Genomic DNA, 20,038 nt, shown 5'->3' on the forward strand with positions numbered 1-20,038 from the left:
GCCGTCGGGGGCCGCCAGCTCCTTTCCACTTTAGTCGGGTTGTCGCATTTTTCCCGCCCTTCTGGGCGACTGCATCAGGCGTTGGAGTTTGGCGACTGCCTGCAGTTTCGAGGCTTAGGTCGGAGCCGGGTCCGCCAGCGGGGCGCGCAGAGCCGAGAAGGACTCCCCTACAGGGGGACGCCCGATGGTTTCGTCCGACCCCGCGCGCGCGCGGGAGTTGCCGAGGGGCGGGGCCGCTGCGTTCTTAAGGGCGGTTGGGCAAGGCTAGCTCAGACCTCGTCAGCGCCGTCGCCGAGGGAGGTCTGCACTGCTGAACCGCTCTCTGGCCCTCTGCCACCATGGCCTGCAGACCTCGAAGCCCACCCCGGTACGGGAGCCGCCGCGACGGCGGTGCAAGGTAAGCGGGCGTGCGGTCTACAAGTCTTCCGTGTCGGGTTGTCTGAGAGGCTGGGGTCCCTGAACCACCCGGGCTTGTGGGGCCCCGCCCACTGACTGCAGTCTGTGTCCTCAGCCCGCGGTCCCCTGCGAGATGGAGCCTTGGACGGAAGCGCAGAGCGGACGGAGGGGACCGGAAGCCCGAGGACTCCGAGGAAAGCGAGCGCCAGATTGCGGACCGTCGACCTGAAAGGTGAACCCTGGCCGGGTGGAAACTGGTTGGTCACTCGGTGGGTCTGGAGGAGGGCCAAGGGACCCTCATCCCATTGCACTAGCTTTTTAGACGTTGGGATAATTTAGGTGCCTCTGGGTTCTCTTCATTTTTACTCAGTCCTCGAAGCATCTTATTAGTAACTGATAGGTGGCAGCAAAACTGGTTTTATCCGGAGTCGGGGAGCCTTTCTAATCTTTGCGCGGAGTGTCAAGCACTACTACTTTGAACACCTTGTTAAAATGTTTCGACACCCGCCGTGTGTGTGTGCGCCTCACACACACACGCACACGGGCGACAGAGACAGACAGAAATTAGGTTTTGATAATCTGCGTGAAAGCCAGATGCAAACCAAAGCTGAATTCCCAGGTCACTCATTCTTCGCGATGTACCTGGGTCCCTTCCATCTGATAAGCTTTTGCCACGGGGTTTAGGTGTTTTGTTTGTTTTTAAAGTGAGGCCCTGCTGAAGTCAACGAGGTCTCTCGGTAGCCTCACAGAGGTGTGCCAACAAGTGAAATAGTAATTTAAAGACCCAGGAGTGTCTGAAGAGTAAGCTGCTGATGTGGGCTGCTCAGGGAAGTGCTGTCTGGGGGACTTTGTGTGGTGACTGAAAGAGGAAAGTGATCTCACAGTTTGGACCATGCCTTTCTGTAGGGATAGGTGCCCTCTAGCCAGCTGACTAGAAGGGAAGATGAGGACAGGGTTGCTGAGCCCAATGAAGGGACGTGGCGATTTAACTGGGAGTAATGAGGGAGGTGTGGAACTCAGATTTCTGAATACACAGGCAGTGCTGATCGAGGACAGAGAGGTCAGATCCGGGGCTGTCTCTCGATAGCTCAACAGTTACCCAGCGCTGGCTGCTCTTCCAGAGAAACTGGGTTCAATTCCCAGCAACCACATGGCAGCTCATAACTGCCTGTAACTCCAGTTTCAGGGAATCTGGCATCTTCACATAGGCATACATGCAGGCAAGATATGAGTACATATGAAATAAAATAATTTATTTTAAAAAGAGTCAGGCTGTCCCAGCACTCAGGAGGCAGAGGCAGGCGGATCTCTGTGAGTTCGAGGCCAGCCTGGTCTACAAGAGCTAGTTCCAGGACAGGCTCTAGAAACTACAGGGAAACCCTGTCTCGAAAAACCAAAAAAAAAAAAAAAAAGTCAGGCTGTTTGAAACACTTGACCATCTCTGATTACAGTCAATCTCCAGGGTCGTGGGTGGGCAGATCTCTCTTGGGAGGGAATCTGCTTAAGTTTGGGGAGGCTGTCAGGTTTGTAATGTGAGTTACCAGCACATGTTTGAAGATTGTGGAACAGCTCTAAGACAGGTAAAAAGGGAGGTGACACTGTGTCCCAGTAGTGCTCAGGAGTTAGAAGCGAGAGGATCAAAAGTTCAAGGTCTGTCTTTGTTGCATAGTGAGTTTGAGACAGCCTGGGCTATCTTGTCTTAATGAAAACAGAAAACCTTATTGAGATGATTTGAGCCCTGTCATGGACTCAGTTATCTGAAGACAAAATGTTAGGTTATTTACATATTAAAGAGAAGTCTGTCCTGGAACTCACTAGGTAGACCAGGCTGGCCTTGAGCTCAGGTCCACCTGCCTCTCAAGTGTTAGGATTAAAGGCATGTGCTACTATCCCAGACTAGATTTATTTATGTATATGAGTGTTTTGTCATATAAAATATACTACGTGTGCCTGGTGCCTGTGTAGAATGGGGCATTGGATCCCCTGAAATGGGATTTATGGGTGATTGTGAGTTGTATGTGCTGAACCATGTCCTCTAAAAGAACAACAAGCATTCTTAGTTGCTGAGCCATCTACAGCCCCAAAAGTTAAAATCCTAAATTCTCTAGGTCATGGTATCAGGACCCCTGATTCATAGGTCACCACTAATCCACTTCATTGTACCAGTGGCAGGAATGCTTCTACTCATTCACCTTTGTATTTGTTTTTTTTTTTTAAAGAGATTTGTTTTTTCATGTATTTTATGTGTATGAATGCTCTTCATGCTCACCAGAAGAAAGAGTCTGATCCTATTATAGATGGTTGTGAGCCACCATGTGGTTGCTGGAAACTGAACTCAGAACCTCTGGAAGAGCAGCCAGTGCTCTTAACCTCTTAAACCATCACTCCAGCTCCTTGGTTTGTTTTTGTTTGTTTTTGAGACAGCGTTTCTCTGTGTAGCCTTGACTGTCCTAGAACTCTGTGTGCACCACCACTGCCTGGCATCGTAGACTAATTCTTAGTAAAATAAAAGTTAGAGAACTGCCAGGCATGGTGGCACATGACTTTAACTCCAGCACTTGAGAGGCAGAGGCAGTAGGCTGAGTTCAAGGCCAGCCTGGTGATCCTGTCTCAAAAAAAATCCACAAGACTCCTTCTGACCTTTTCCACATTGTAATTGTGGTATCTATAAGTGTTGTGAGTCTTGTGCATCTGTAAGGTAAACCTCATCTGTTTTGTTGGAGTCTCACTGGGTTGGTCACAGTGTTTAGCATTATGCATTTTGTTGTTTGGAATCTTAAAAATAATACATAATAATGGGCTTAGAGGTTAATAGCGCAGGCTGTTCTTCCAGAGGTCCTTAGTTTAATTCCCAGCAGCCACATGGTGGCTCACAGCCATCCGTAATAAAATCTGGTGCCCTCTCCTGGCCTGCAGGCAGAACTCTGTGTACATGCTTTTAATCCTGGCACTCAGGTGGCAGAGGCAGGTGGATCTCTCTGTGAGTTCAAGGCCAGCCTGGTCTATAGAGTTGAGTTTCAGGACTGTTATGCAGAGAAACTCTGTCTCAAAAAACAAAAAGAAAAAATTCTATAATACCTCGTTTACAGCTAGCACAGTGGAGCCAGGTATCGTCACTAATGCCTGTCTTTCCAGCACTTAAGAGATAGCTGAGGCAGGAGAATTTTCAAGACTATATGGTGAGACTGTTTCAAAACAAAAAGGCAAGGTCCGTAGCAGGTACTCTTCTTGGTACTGACCATTCACCTCTCCTGCTTTCTCAGTAGACGGTTCCCATAATCCAGCACTGACTCAGTGGGTGGGTAGCTGTCTGATGGTGTCCAGAATTCTTTGAGAAATTGCCGAAACTCACCTGTTTCCTTGGTATTCTGCCGAAGCAACGTTGTGCTCTTTCCTCGGAAACTGAGATAAAGCACTCATTTAAATGCATTTTCCCTTCGTTGTAGCTTTACAACTCCTGAAGGCCCTAAGCCCCGTTCTAGATGTTCTGACTGGGCAAGTGCGGTTGAAGAAGATGAGATGAGGACCAGAGTTAACAAAGAGATTGCAAGGTACACACTTTAATATTTTGTGTGTCTTTTTCAATTACTTTATTCATAGAATGCCTTAGAATAATGTTTCTTAAAAATCTGCTTTTTATCAGATGGTGGTAGCATGTGCCTTTAATCCCAGCCCTCAGGGGACGGATCTCTGAGTTAAAGGCCGACCTGGTCTACAAGATGTAGTTCCAGGACAGTTACACAGAGAAACCCTGTCTCCAAAAACCAAAACCTGAACAACAACAAAAAAATCTGCTCTAGTGATTATGTTGTTGCTCAGTGGTAAAGAGTTTACCTAGCATGATGAATCCCTGAGTTTATTGAAAATCTAGTCTTTAGACTAGCATAGCATCTCTTGGGAACTTGTTAGAAATATATATTTGAGACTGGGCGATGGTAGCGCATGACTTTAATCCCAGCACTTGGGAGGCAGGCAGATCTCTGAATTTGAGGTCAGCCTGGTCTACAGAGTTTTAAGTTCCAGGATTGACTCCATAGCTATTGAGAAACTGTGTCTCTAACGCCACCCCTACCCCCCTGAAAAAAAAAGATATTTACAGGCTCCTTGACCTATTGATGGGTAGGGCCCAGGTTTTGTTTTTGTTTTTGTTGGGTTTTTGTAGGTTTGTTTTTGTTTGTTTGTTTGTTTTTGTTTTTGTGAGATGCCCTTCTAAATGAGTGCTTCCTAGTTTGAGACCCACCACTGTCTTAATGGAAACGGGGGTGCTGTGGATTGCAGAGGTCAGAGGTTGCTGTCATGTGTCTTCCTCAAATTGCTCTCTAACAGAGCTACTTTTACTAAACTCAGAACTTGATAATTTGGTTATTTTACCTAGCCAGTTTTGCCTGGGGATCCCATGTATCTGCCTTTCAAGCACTGGAATTAGGGGTGTACCACCACACCCACCCAGGATTTTATGCGGGTGGTATGGACCCAAATTCTAGTCCTCACATTTATGTAATGAAAGCTCTTCATCCATGGATTCTCCCCAATTCTAGAAGGTTTTAATTTTTGTTTTTGGCAATGCTGGTGGTTGAATCCAAGATCTTGTATGCTCTTTGTCAAGAGTACTTTACTTGGTTGTCATTGTAAAGAAACCAGTTCAAGTGAGGTGGTGGTGGTATACTATAAGCCTGGACTGCAGGGTAACTCCAGGACTACACAGAAACCCTGTCTAGAAGAAAAGAAAAACAAAAAAACAAACAAAAGAAACCAGTCCAGGGGCTGGAGAGATGGCTCAGAGGTTAAGAGCACTGCCTGCTCTTCCAAAGGTCCTGAGTTCAATTCCCAGCAACCACATGGTGGCTCACAACCATCTGTAAAGAGGTCTGGTGCCCTCTTCTGGCGTGCGGGCATACACGGAGGCAGAATGTTGTATACATAATAAAGAAATAAATATTTAAAAAAAAAAAAGAAAGAAAGAAACCAGTCCACATTGTTACCCATAGCAGCCTGAGGGGTTGCCTTGTCTTTTAGGGACTACCACTCAGGTAAAACCAGATCGCTGGCTTTGCCTGAAAAAAGAATTTCAGGATGAGTCCGTATGAAGCAGAGTTGGAGGTTATTAAGAGACATTTCTAATACAGATTTTAAGTACAAGGGTTACTAGAAGATGCTGGGGAAGAAAGTAAATACCCCAGAGTTTGAATATGGGCTTTTCAATGGAGTCTTGTTTTGTTGTCAGATAGGATTTTGGTGATCTAGGATTATTTTCAAAGGATTGCTAAAGAATTTAAAAGATCATGGGTGTGAGGGGTTTCCTGAGGTGTGCCTGGCAGAATTTCAATAGATAGTGTAAAACTAAATGGGAGGTGGGGAAGATGGTTCAGTGGATGGAATGTTTGCATAAGAATGAGGCTTGGATTTGGGAACTCTAGCACCAGCATAAAAACTGGGTGGGCATAGTGGCTTGCCTATAATCCTAGGACACTTGGGAAGCAGAAAATGAAATTCTCAGTGGCAACAGATCAAGCCCAGCAAATGACCTCCCAGTGACCCAAGTTCATTTCCTGGGAACCAGCTCCTACAGGTTGTCCTCTCGCCTCCCTATGTTGATAGCACACAAGAACCCACACACAAACACAAGTAAAAATGTGATAAGATGCTAGCTGAACCTTGAGCTCTGGATTCATGGAGACCTTGTGTCAGTAAATAGAAAGTGCCTGAAAGATAGCTGGTAGACTCTACGGCTTAGTCTTGTTTATGAGATTCCCAGAAATTAGCTGGGAAATTCGCACACACCTTTAACCCAGCATTGGGGAAGAAGGTGGATAGCTTGAGTTCAGGCCAGTCTGGTCTATAGTAAGTTCCAGCATAGCCAGGGTTACCTGTAGAAGCTCTGTCACCCCCCTCCCCCCAAAAAAAGAAATTCCAGAAAATAACTAGAAAAATGAGAGCTTACTAAAGGTTGTAGCACTTAAACCTTAATCCCAGTTTCTTACTTTTTTTTTTTTTTTTTTAACAGTTTGACCTCAAACTTGTTTATGGAGACAGTGTTTCATCATATCTTCTGAAATGATGTAAATGAATAGACCAGCTGGCATCAAAGCCAGACTAGGCAACTTAGACTTTACCTTAAAAAAAAAAAAAGGTAGGGCTAAGATGGAGCTTAGTAAAGTATTTGCCTTGCATATATAGGGCATGAGTTAGGTCCCCAGGACCCATGTAAAGAAGCCATGTAAAGTGGTGTATGCTTATAATTCCTGTACTGGGCAGGCAAAGGTAGGAGGATCTCTGAAGTTGCTGGCTACCCAGTCTAGCTGATTTAACAAGCTCAAGGCCCATGAGAGACATAGTACCAAAAACAAAGTGGGTTGAATGGCTCTTGAGTTTTTTTATTTTTTAAATGTATTTATTTATTATGTATACAGTGTTCTGCCTGCAGACATGCAGACCAGAAAAGGGCACCAGATCTCATTACAGATGGTTGTGAGCCACCATGTGGTTGCTGGGAATTAATCTCAGGACCTCTGGGAGAGCAGCCAGTACTCTTAACCTCTGAACCAACTCTCCAGTCCGGCTCTTGAGTTTTTATGGCCTCCATGAGCATGCACTGTATGTAACACAGGAAAGGACAGACAGTTTTGGGTTTTTTTTTTCCTGTTTTTTAATTTTTAATTTTATTTTTTTGAGGATTTTTTGTTTTTCCTGAAACAAATTACAAAGGAATAGACTCAAAGAAATAATGCTGGGCCAGTGAGATGGTTCAGTAAATAGAATTTGTGTCTAAATCTGATGATATGAATTTGACTCTCAGAGCTCAGATAATGAAAGGAGAGAATTGGCTTTCACAAGTTGTCCTCTGACTTAGGCACATGTGCTGTGGCATGCATGCAAAACAGTCTTTAAATTTTGTTTTTAAATTGGGCTAAAGTGAAGATGGCTCAGTAGTTACGAGCACTTAAACTGCTCTTGCAGAGGACCCAGGTTTGGTTTCTAACACTCACGTGGAGGCTCACAGCTGTTGATAGCTCATAAAATTCTTTTGTATATGGATGTTTTGCCTGTGTGTATGGCTCTGTGCCCTATGTGTGTGCTTAGTGTCCATAAAAGCAGAGGAGGACATCAGATCTCCCTTGTGCTAGAGTTAGCCACCATGTGGGTGCTGGAATAGAACCTGAGTCCTTTGGAAGAGCAGCCAAATGATCCTAACTGCTGAGACATGCATTGTCTCCAGCCCCCCAAAAACACATTTTTTAGAAAGAAAAAAAAGTAGTTCATCTCCTGTTCCATCTAACCCAACCTCCAAAAGTTTTAGTCAGGAGCTAATAAGCCCAGGCTAACCTCAGACTTAACAGTCTCCCATTCCCAAACTATGCTATGCAGGAAAAAGGCTTCGTTCTTGCTTTAGAGGCACTATATTTATTTATTTTTTTGCTTTTCTGTGCATTGGTGTTTGAGGGAATCAGATCCACTGGAACTTGAGTTACAGACCATTGTGGTTGCAGGGAATTGAACCCAGGTCCTCTGGAAGAACAGCCAGTGCTCTTAACCACTGAGCCCTCTCTCCAGACCCTAGAGCACTAATATTTGTTTATGTGTTTTATCCTTTTAAAAACAGCAATGTCTTATTTTGTTCTCAGATACAAGAGAAAACTACTCATAAATGATTTTGGAAGAGAGAGAAAGTCGTCATCAGGAAGGTATGTACTGAAACATTTCGAATTTGCCCGTGAAAATTTTAAGGGGCTTGTTGTCCCAGTAACATTTACTGGTAATTTTTCTTCGCTGTGTGTACTGGAAATCCCTATAGTATATATAGATTGGTTTTTGCAGGAGTCGTATCATTTGAAATCTAAAGGAGGGCTGTTGTAGTGTTCTGGCACGGTGATCTTACCAAGGCTTTCATTCTTTTCAGTTCTGATTCAAAGGAGTCTGTGTCTTCAGTGCCAGCTGATGTGGAGACAGATGAAAGTGTCTTGATGAGAAGACAAAAGCAGATCAACTATGGGAAGAACACTATTGCCTATGATCGGTATATTAAAGAGGTCCCCAGGTACTGTTGTCACATAGACCTGTCTTGGTCCTCCTACCCAATAACATTGAACCTGTTAGACGTACCTTCTAGGAAATATTTAATAGCGACTCATAAGAACTTAACAAATCATTTTCTTAGCTTTGACTATTAGATAACATTTTAGCATTTTCTCCTCAGGACTTAAAAATAAAATGTAGATGATTTTTTGGCTTTGGTTTTTTGAGACAGTTTCTCTGTAGCTTTGTAGCCCAGGCTGGCCTCAAACTCAGATCCACCTGCCTCTGTGTCCCAGCATGTACTGCCATTGCCCAGTCAATGTTTATAAGGTACATAGTTATTAAAATACACAATAGGAAAATAAATTCAAGTTAAAGAATATATTTATTTAATTGGAGACCTGGGCGTGATGATACATTTTTGTTTTAAGTTTATGGAGCTGTGTTGTGCTGGCTCATGCTTTTAATCCCAGTCCTTGGGAGACAGAGGCAGACTGATCTCTGAGTTCCAGGCCAGCCTGGTCTACAGAGTGCGTTCCAGGATAGCCAGGGCTACAGACAAAACCTGTCCAGGGAGTGGGGGTTAATGTGTATGAATGTTTTGTCTGCGTGTGTGCACAGTATACTATGTGCATGCCTGGTGCCTGCAGGCGCCAGATTAGGGTGTCAGATTCCCTAAAACTATAGTTAGATGTTTTTGAGGCACCATGTGGGCACTGAGATTTTCTGTAAGAGTAACAGGTGCTCTTAACTACTGAGCCATCTTTTTCAGTGTATAATTGCAGAAAAATTATTTGCCATTACTGTTTAAACAATACATGCTTGATTTTATTGTTTTCTTAAACAGATACACAAAGGGATATAGTGTTGGGTTTGTTTTTTTGTTTTGTTTTGTTTTGTTTTTTGTTTTGTTTTGTTTTGTTTTGGAGTCTTGGGCAACATTAGGATTAAAACGTGATTTTTCTAAAATGTGAGTCCCAAAGTAATAGTAAGATTCAAAGAAAGGGTCTTTCTGGGTGGCCTCATTTACCATTCTCCTGCCCCAGCCTCCCAAATGCTGGGAATACAAGTTCATGCCTGGTTGAGATACTGCTTCTAGTGCTTTTTTTTTTTCTTTTTGCTCATTTAATAGAATCTCAATGACTACTGGGTGTGGTGATGCATGCCTTTAATCTCAGAACTCAGACTCAAGGAACTCTAAGTTTGAGACCAGTTTGTATGTAATGAGTGTATAGAGAATCCATGTCTCTTAAAACAAAAATAAATAAATCCAAGCTATTATTAAATTTTAACCTTAAAGTGTGCTTAGTCTTAGCTACTGTAGAGATACAAATGAATTGTATTGAGGCAATTTTATGTCCTACAGACACCTGCGACAACCTGGAATCCATCCCAGGACTCCAAACAAATTTAAGAAGTATAGTCGGCGGTCATGGGATCAGCAGATCAAACTCTGGAAGGTTGCTCTGCATTTTTGGGATCCTCCTGCTGAAGAAGGATGTGATTTGCAAGAAATGTATGTTTTTGTTGCTTTCTTTTTCTCTATCACAGTGGCAGATTATCCTGGAAGTTGTCAATAAAAAACGGATAAACTAGCCTTGGGGTTTCATTATATTGCAGAGTTGTGGATGCCAGGGAAGAGCTCATTCCCTCTGCTGGATTTAGTCTTTTGGAGCCAGAAAACAGTTTAGGATACTAGCTGTGTGTGTGTGCAAGTCAGAGGACAACCGTAGATGTCAGCCCTTTTTGCCTTGTTTGAGACAGGGTCTTCTGTTAATGTTTGTTACTGTGTGGCCTGTGAGCTTTCTTTGATGTGGATTTTGGGAATCCACAATTGGGACCTTATGCCACATAAACACTTTCCCCTGAGCCATCCCCCCAACCCTATTTGAGGGGTTTTGGTTGGATTTTTGAGATCGTGTCTCTGTATAGTCCTGTCTGTCTTGGAGCTTGAGGTTACACCATGTGGGCCTTGAACTCAGATTCTCCTGAGTGTTGAGATTAAAGGTGAGCACCACCATGGCTTGCCCCCATTTGACTCTGAAAGGTTCTTGGGTAGTCCAGGGCCCTCATGCATGCTGGGCAAGCACTGTATATACTGAGCCACTACCAATTCTGGTGGTTTGATTAGGGTCTTAACTCTGTATCCCAGGTTCAACTTGAAAAGGTTGAGGTGTTGAGGTACTACCATACTCAGCATTCCATTTTGCTCACCCCAGAGAATTAGTCTTGCCCCTTTGTAAGAATGTTTACAGGGCCAGGCGGTGGTGGTGGCAGCGCAGGCCTTTAATCCCAGCACTCAGGAGGCAGAGGCAAGCAGATCCAGTGAGTTCAAGGCCAGTCTGGTCTACAAAAGCTAGTTCCAGGACAGGCTCTAAAACTACAGTGAAACCCTGTCTCGAAAAACAAAACAACAAAAGAAAACAAAAAAAGAATGCTTACAGGGCCAGGAGTGAGTTCCAGGACAACCAGAGCTACACAGAAAACTTGGTCTCAAAAATAAAACAGGATATTTACAGGTGTGTATGAATGACAGCACAGATTGTCAGAGTCTGGTCTGCTGAGAGCCAGGCAGGTCTTTCACATGTAGTTGCTGTCGGCTTTCTATGTTGGATTGATTGGTCTGGAATTAGATTTTGGCAGATGTGACTGGAAGTTGACCTTGGGGACAACACGTGTGCTGTGATGTGGTGGTGTTTGGTTTTAGTGAGCTAGCTTTGAATTCTCATTTTCTCTTAGTAAGTAGCAGGTGACTGACAAGCTTGTTAAATTTTATTTCTCAGACAACCTGTAGATCTTGGGGAAATGGAGACAGAATTCACAGAGAGCAGCTCTGAGTCCCAGACAAGTTCACAGGATAACTTTGTAAGTACTTCAGTTTTGTGTCTCTGCGTGGGTGGTGGGGTTTTTTGTTTTGGGGTTTTTTTGTGGCGTTTTTTTGTTTTGTTTTTTTCCCCTATTTTTTAGATGGGGTCTCTGTAGCTTTGGAACCTGTTCTGGGAACTAGCTCTTATAGACAGGCTGGCCTCGAACTCACAGAGATCCACCTGCCTCTGCCTCCTGAGTGCTGGATTAAAGGTGTGCACCACCACTGCTCGGCAGAAATGGGTTCTTGTGAGGTTAGCAAACATTATCTTTCAAATACCACAATCCAGAAAAGAGCTAGAGAGGTGGCTGGCCTTGAACTCACCGTCTGCCTCTGCTTCTTGAGTGCTGGGATTAAAGGCATCCACTACCACTACCCAGCATTCAGCTTGGGTGTTTAAAGTCACTTGAGAATACATACAACTTTACATACTGAGGTTAGAACTGAAGTTTGATTATAATGTTTATGAAAAGGGGACTTTTTCCTATTAAGAAATACCAAATTGATCACATTGGGTTCTGAGACTCATTCTGCCTTTAGTAACCCCTTTCAGTGGTGAGCTGCTGGTGTCTGAGACAGAATCTCTTCTTTACAGTTCTGGCTGTCCTGGAGCTTACTAGGTAAACTAGACTGATCTTCAGCTCACAGAGATCCTCCTGTTGCTGCCTTCTATGTGCTGGGATTTGCTTGGCCCAGGAAATAGTTTTTGTTTTTTTGTTTTTTTATTATGTATACATTATTCTGTTTGCTTATATGCCTGCAGGCCAGAAGAGGGCACCAGACCCCATTACAGATGGTTGTGAGCCACCATGTAGTTGCTGGGAATTGAACTCAGGACCTTTGGAAGAGCAGGCAATGCTCTTAACCACTGAGCCATCTCTCCAGCCCAGGAAATAGGTGGTTTTTGTTGTTGTTGTTGTTGTTTTGTTTTGTTTTGTTTTGTTTTTTGATTTTTCGAGATAGGGTTTCTCTGTGGCTTTGGAGCCTGTCCTGGAACTAGCTCTGTAGACCAGGCTGGTCTCAAACTCACAGAGATCTGCCTGCCTCTGCCTCCCGAGTGCTGGGATTAAAGGCGTGCGCCACCATCGCCCGGCGCCAGGAAATAGTTTTAAAGTTGCAAATTTTAAAGCTAGTTATGCTGGTGCATGTAACCTCAGCCCATGTGAGGTGGTGGCAGGAAGATCAGAGATTGAAGGCTAGCCTGAACTACACAAAATCCTATTTCAGCAACCATGGGTTAGCCAGGTAGTGGTGGCGGCATACACCTTTAATCCCAGCATTAAGTTCGAGGCCAGCCAGATTTGTTAGAGAAACCCTGTCTTGAAAGAAACAAAACAAAAAAAAAAACCAAAACCAGCTGGGTTTTCGCAGAGGCAGGCAGATCTCTGAGTTTGAGGCCAACCTGGTCTACAAGAGCTAGTTCCAGGACAGGCTCTAGAAACTACAGGGAAACCCTGTCTCGAAAAAACAAAAACAACAACAAAAACCCCAAAACCTATTGGTTATGACTGGGGATGGGGTGGAGGGTTAGACTATTTCAATCCTAGCATTTAGGAGGCAGAGGCATGCAGATCTCTTAAGTTCTAGGCCAGCCTGGTCTTTGTAGTAAATGCCATGCTTGCCTGGCTGCCGGGACTATGCAGTGAGGGTTTCCCTGCTCTCCCTCTAATAAACTGAGCTATACAGAATTGCCTTATCTCTGATTCAGTAGTTAATGACCTGGGACATTCATTCAGATCTGTCTGTATTTATATAATTTACAATAAAAAGATCTCTATTTTTTGTGGAGACCTTCCACTGTTTTCATATTAAGTATCTAAGATCTGAAGTAGCAAAACATGAAAGAGGCATAAGCTATTCTAATCTGTCCCTATGCTGTATTTGAATATATGTATACAAGGATGGTTGCATTATCCTGACTCCCAGCTCTGCCACTCCAAGTGCTCTCAGGTTTATTGTTCTTTTTTCCACTGTATAATGTGGTTGTGGCCAGCTGGGAATAATACATATAATACACTATAGAACGGGCAAAATGATGCTGGTTTTCTTTGCTTTGTCTTGCTGCTGGGCAAGCCCACTTGTGCTTGGAAACTTAAGAGGAAACCTGTGTGATGAATTTATACGTGTGATGGCCTCTGTTTTCTAGGATATGTATGCTGGCACACCCACCAAAGTCAGACATGTAGACTGCCAAGTGGAGGACGAGTTTGATTGGATGCTTGTTTAACTGAACCCTTGAGAGACTTCTCTGCCATGAGTTAACTGCCACCTGGTGGCAACTCTTGGAAATACTTGGCTCTGCCTGGCCATCTGGAAGACTGGCTAAGCATGAACTCTGCATTTGTATTTGTTTTCTCTGTTAAAGAGTTTATTTTCTCATGATAAATTGTTTTTCTTGCCTTATTTTTATGTATGGTGAGTGTTACACGTGTTTTAAATTGTAAATGAAGCTAAATCTAGTGAAGACTGAACTCTTGTTATCTCCCCCACCCCCAAGTTAGACAACAGGATACTTGTTTTCCACAAGAACTTGAGACTTCGGTTGCCACTTTTTGATGGGTTGACAGTAAATTTTAACCTTGTGTTTATGGGACCAATCTAGAGTCAGCTGTCTTTATAGGTAAGTGATGAAGTATTCTCGGCAGCTCCAGTGACTTTGTAAAAACTTATTTTTTGGTCTTTTATCAATGCGAATGTAGTTTTCTCTCATAGCGCTCTGAACATAAATGTTGAGCTGTTATATTAGTGGGCTTTTATGTAAGTTATACAGTGTTAGTTTGGAACTTGGAAAAGCACTAGTGTGATATAGGATCTTAGCATGTGCTCTGAGAGTTGAGGAAGATTTTTTTTTTTTATGATCAGTAAATTTACCATGTAATATTGCTGTAAATGATAATGTGTACAGATACTCTGTTCATGTATTCAATTGTAAACTTGTCAATATTTGCATTTCTATTGCTTTTGTATGGAATGATAATTGCAGAAATAAAGATGTTTTAACTGATTTGTAACATTGCCCTATACTGTGTGGTGGGATGGTCAGGGCAAGCTTTTCTTTTGTTCCTGAAGCACTTGCGTGGCATACAGGAATGACATCTCCCTTTGGTGAGAGAACCATGCCCAGACATGGGTAGTACAAGTACAGACACTTGACCTGTTAAGTACCTACACATTTCATCTGTGAGGGGACCTTGACAGGTATGGCATGGGACCTGGTTACATGTCAGTGTAGATACTTGACATCTGTCTACCTGTAGGTTCTATGACAGCCACAGTAGATGACCCTGAAGGCTAGTCATCAGGTTGAGGTAAGTGAGTAGGGTGGGTAGGGAACGTGGGAATTGCCACTTTTCGGGAAGTCTATAGATGACCTGATAGGTGTGGCAATTGAGTCAGGACAGCCTAAAATGTGAAGGTTAGGAGGACTTGGAACAATCAGTGAGAGCTGCTCATGCACTTGTTCCCTTGTGCAGGGTAACGCTGGGTGAAACAGATAAGGAACTGTCTTATCTTGTTGGGAGGGGCGCAGGCAGTACTTCCTGCCTTCTGTTCTGGATAGAATAGTTACTGAAATGCTCAGGACAGGCTTGTTGAACCCACAGAGTGGGATCTGAGTAACTTCCTCTCATGATGGCAAACAGTGCTAAAATTAAAGGCATTCTGGAATACAGATTTTCTCTTAAAAATAGATAGTGGCTTTAAGACTTAGAAAGTTGAGAGCTCTCTTAACCATAGTACTACTGATCTTACAAACCTATTTCTTCCCCAACAGGAGCCAAAAAAAGACGGCATCTTTTCAAGAGGACATACATGTACTCAAAAGCTAAACTCTTGAAAGTTTGGCAGAAACATGATAGGCTGAACAGGCAGTGGAAATAAATTTAGCCTTTTTGGCCCTTGGGATCTTGCAAACAGGAAGCAGGCTCAAGAATCCAGCGAGTGGCATGTTGAGCGTGATGGTATACACTTTTTTGGTGTTTTTCGAGACGGGTTCTCTGTGTAGCCCTGGCTGTCCTGAATTCACTCTGTAGACCAGGCTCGCCTTGAATTCACAGAGATCCACCTGCCTCTGCCTCCCAAGTGCTGAGCTTAAAGGTGTGCGTAGTGCAGGTGGATCTCTGAGTTCATTGCCAGACTAGTCTAAGACTTGAAAAAAAAAAGAAAATCTAAAAGTACAGAGATTATTCTCCATGGGCTAGAAGGATAATTTTGAGGGTGGGCCCAGCAACCTAGAGGACAAAGCCAGGAGCTTAGAGTCTGGCCCTGGGGATAGAGATGAGATCTACTTGGGACTGCTTACATGGCATGTGCTGATGGGATTTCAAGACAGCAGCATTGCTGTGAACTGGCCACCAGAGAGCATGTTCTCTTCTAGTATGCAAGCAGTGGATGGTGGAAGTGAGTAACTGGGTTTTTACCTGGTTCAGGATCACAGCAGTCCGTACCCATGGCTCGCTGCATTCCCACCTGGTGACCGGCAAGCCTCAACAGTGTGATTTGCTAAATGGGATGGGCAGCCAGGAAAGCCTGGAGCCCAAGGAATGGTTCAGACTCAGGTTTAGCATTGCCTGAAGCTACTAGACCTTGCCATAAGTTCTAAAAATGCCTTTTACCTGTCCTGGAACTAGCTCTTGTAGACCAGGCTGGCCTTGAACTCAGAGATCTGCCTCTGCCTCCCAAGTGCTGGGATTAAAGGTGTGTGCCACCACCACCTGGCAACCATGTCTTTTGTTTTTTGAGACAGGATTTTCCTAGATACCTCTGACTGGCCTGGATCTTAATCTATAGATCAGGTTGACCTCAAACTCAGAGCAATCCACCTTCCACCTCCATAAAGGCTCTACACCTGGCTCTAAATTTTTTGAATGCTCTTACACAGCAAGAAAACCCATCTTCAGACCTCAGGTCTCGCCCCTCAATGCTGGTAATATAGTTTTTTTTTGTTGTTTTGTTTTTTTTTTTTTTTTTTTGGTTTTTCGAGACAGGGTTTCCCTGTAGTTTCTAGAGCCTGTCCTGGAACTAGCTCTTGTAGACCAGGCTGGCCTCGAACTCAGAGATCCGCCTGTCTCTGCCTCCCGAGTGCTGGGATATTTTCTTTTTTTTTTTAATATTTATTATGTATACAATATTCGGTCTGCATGTATGCACAATGTGGTTGCTGGGAATTGAACTCAGGACCTTTGGAGGAGCAGGCAATGCTCTTAACCACTGAGCCATCTCTCCAGCCCCATCTAATATTTTCTATATGAATTTTTATTTGAATAACCAGTTAGCTAGGGACTGAGTTTTAATTTTTAATTTGTGTGTATGTGTCTGTGTGTCTTGTGTATGTCTATTCCAAAAATATGCATTATTGTGTGCATGTGGAGGTCAGAGAAAAGCTTTCAGGAGTTGGTTCTCTCCTTCCATTCTGGATTCTGGGGACAGAACTGAGGTCATCAGGCCTGAGCAACACGTGCTATCACAGGCTGAGCCATCTCCCTGTCCCTAGTTGTCTTGACTCTTCAACATAGAGCCAAGATGTGTCAGAACTAAATTAAGTTGGTCCCAGCATGATTAATTCTTCACAATTCCAGGCTGATTGCTATCTTGTCTCTCTGTGTCTCGGGGTAGACGGGTCAGCTTATCAGGGTTGTCATCCCACAGCCTCTGGCTGGCTTTCTTTATTGTGAAGCTGTCCTTGTTTCTGGCTGCTGTCAGGATCCTGCCTTTTTAGCAGCTGCTGAATTGCTAACCTCTTTGTGTCTTTGGGAAGCTGTCTGTTTCACCAGCTCTCTGCTGGAACCTAAGGAGTTTCTGAGCTCATGGGGCCCAGGGTCCTCTCCCCATCATGGCAGATCTAACTGGTCTATGGGACCGTCATTATAACTGGGCAAATGACTTCCCTTGTATATTGGCATGTGGGCTTGTCCACTTTGAATCTGCCCTGGTGTAATCTGCATAACTCAATATGCTGAGGCTTTTTTTCTTTGTTGTTTTAAACTTTTATTACTTCATGTGTATTGGTGTTTGCCTGCATGCATGTGTACCATGTGGAGGACAGGAGGGCATCAGATTCCCTGGAACTAGAGTTAGAGATGGTTGTGAGCTGCCATGTGGGTCCTCTGCAAGAGCGCCACTGTCCTTAACTGTTCATCTTTCCAGCCCCTACTGTTTGGTTTTTAATTTGCTGACTTTAGACATAAGCCACTTTATAAAAGTCATACTTCAGAGATGCATTAGAGAGCAGAGCACTTGGGAGGTGGAGGCAGGAGAACCTGGAGATCAGGAGGTCTAGGTTAGTTTCAGATACATGATACCTTAGCTCAATAAAACAACAAAGATATCTTAATATTTTCAGGGGGAAAAAAATCCTTCCTCTGGGCAGGAGTGAGTGCAGGAAGCAAAGCTTCAAATATGGGTCTCTAAGGCCTTGATGGCTGAGGGCCCAACACTGACTCTCATTAGTGTCTGCCTTGGGCCTGTCATACAAAGAAGCTTTCCGTGTGGTGAGACCTTTCCTTCACTCCCAGCCCTGTCTCCTTGTGGCTGCGTGGCTTCAGTTCTACATTTATAAAATCAACATAATATAACATTCCCCCTCCCCTGGGAGGCACCAGGAAGTGCCGGGGTGATAATGCCCAGAAAGACTCTTTGGTGCCTCTGAAACCCTGTGTGTAGCTCATTTCCCCAGCTGTAGGAGAAAATGCAGGCATGACCTGGTGGCCAGCCTCCTTGGCATCCTGCACTCCTATCTGCTTTTTCGAGGCAGGGTTTCTCTGTGAAACAGCCCTGGCTGTCCTGGAACTCACTCTGTAGACCAGGCTGGCTTTGAACTCACAGAGATCCGCCTGTCTCTGCCTCTCAAGTGCTGGGATTGAAGGTGAACTGCACTTCTAAAATAAAACACGGCACACCGTACTCCTGAAGTCAGAACACTGCACATGGCACACCGTACTCCTGAAGTCAGAACACTGCATTCTGAAGTAGCATGCTGGCAGCTGGCCCATGGACAAGTCTTCACTCTCCACATCTTTAATGTGCTTCTTCCTCGTAGAGACCCTGGTGGTATGAGCGTTCACTGTCCAGTCTGAGGTAATGTGCTAACCAATCACAGTCAGTGGGCTTCCACCACATACGTGGTTGTTCATGTGCAATAAAGCAGACTCCTGTTCCCTGAACCTGTCTCTGGTATGGTTTATCTCTGTGCCCTTTATGAACCCATGGCATTGCTGTCTTGTCCAGAATGCCCTGGTAACCAGCACCCAGTCCCATACACACCTGGGTAAGGGTGGTCTCCAGGGGTGACAGCAAAGAGTAAGTGTTGTGGAATATTATTTTAATATGTGTTACATTTGCTTGTGCTGTGGAATATTTGTTATAATGATGCAAAGATGTGGATGTGTTGCATTCTTTTTTTTTTTAAGGTTTTTCAAGATAGGGTTTCTCTGTAGCATTGGAGCCTGTCCTAGAACTAGCTCTTGTAGACTAGGCTGGCCTCGAACTCACAGAGATCCGCCTGCCTCTGCCTCCCGAGTGCTGGGGTTAAAGGCGTGCGCCACCACTGCCTGGCATATGTGTTACATTCTTTTATGTTGCATTTGTTTAACTCTGTGAAGCTAAGTTACTATGCCTGGCTAAAACACCTTTCTGGTCTAATAAAAAGCCGAATGGCCGGCCAATAGCAAGGCAGAAGAAAGGATAGGTGGGGCTGGCAGGCAGACAGAATAAATAGGAGAAATCTGGGAAGAAGAGGAGGAAGAGAATAAGGAGGATAGCAAGGGTCAGCCACCCAGCCAGCCACAGAATCAGTGAAAGTAAGATGCATACAAGTAAGAAAAGGAAAAAGCCTAGAGGCAAAAGGTAGATGGATAGTTTTTCTCTTCTCCTCCCCTCCCCTCCTCTCCTCTCCTCTCTTCTCTTCTTCTTTGGCTTTTCAAGACAGAGTTTCTCTAGCTTTGGAGCCTATCTTGGGACTTGCTCTATAGACCAGGCTGGCCTCACACTCACAGAGATCACCTTAGACGGGACAATTTAAGAAAAGCTGGCAAGAAACAAGGTAAACTAAGGCTGGCATTCATAAGTAGTAAGTAGTAGCTTCTGTGTGTGATTTATTTGGGAGCTGGGTGGCAGGTCCCCCAAAAGAGTAAAACAACCAACAAGTAAGAGCAAATTGATTGTAGTGCCATCTCTATTGCTTTGCCAAGGCTGGGGAGTGCCTAGGTCTGCACAGAGAGAATCTGGTCATCTAGACTGGGACCTCCAGTGGTCCTGCGTGAATTCTGGAGGATAAGCTACCTCTACTTTTGGGTAGCAAATTATAATACATATGGCCTGCGGGAATATTGGTCCCCTCAGTATGTGTCAGGAGTCTCTGGTAGCTTCTTGGGTTGTGTGCAGGGTGTTGGCTGAAGCTACTACACTCTTGTCTGAAGTGAGAACTCCAGATTTGAGCCTGAGGTCCCCTCCTCCAATTCTCACAGAGGAAGGGGAGAGATTGTGTCCCAAAGATGTACAGTGCCATGTGGCCATGTGTCCTGTCATCTCTGTAGTTAGTAGCAAACCATTTCCAGTCCTCCAAGGGGATGAACTAGGATGTGAGTCCTAGGAGGTAGGGTGTTAGGTGCTTTAGATGTCAGCCTGCACCAGATCCCCTTGGGGTGGTTGGCAGGCTCCTTGGCTTTCTGGAAATCTCCCATCACATCTAGAGGGCAGCTGGCTTTCCTGCCACTGAAGACATCCTAGAGAGAGAACAAGCATCTGTAGTATTCCCTGGAACAGTTT

General features: G+C 44.4%; 1 protein-coding gene across 1 annotated transcript; it reads left to right on the plus strand.

Moving 5' to 3' along the window:
• The first annotated feature begins 44 nt into the window (after positions 1 to 44).
• On the plus strand, positions 45 to 14,279 carry LOC119815826 (stem-loop binding protein). The gene is made up of 8 exons (XM_038332136.2): positions 45 to 397; positions 512 to 628; positions 3,843 to 3,947; positions 8,019 to 8,078; positions 8,294 to 8,431; positions 9,776 to 9,925; positions 11,193 to 11,274; positions 13,422 to 14,279. Exons 1-8 carry the CDS (start codon positions 339 to 341, stop codon positions 13,500 to 13,502), a joined length of 792 nt encoding a protein of 263 aa, XP_038188064.1. The 5' UTR covers positions 45 to 338; the 3' UTR covers positions 13,503 to 14,279.
• The last annotated feature ends 5,759 nt before the right edge of the window (positions 14,280 to 20,038 follow it).

Source organism: Arvicola amphibius, chromosome 1, assembly GCF_903992535.2.
Source record: "Arvicola amphibius chromosome 1, mArvAmp1.2, whole genome shotgun sequence".
Lineage (NCBI taxonomy): Eukaryota > Metazoa > Chordata > Mammalia > Rodentia > Cricetidae > Arvicola > Arvicola amphibius.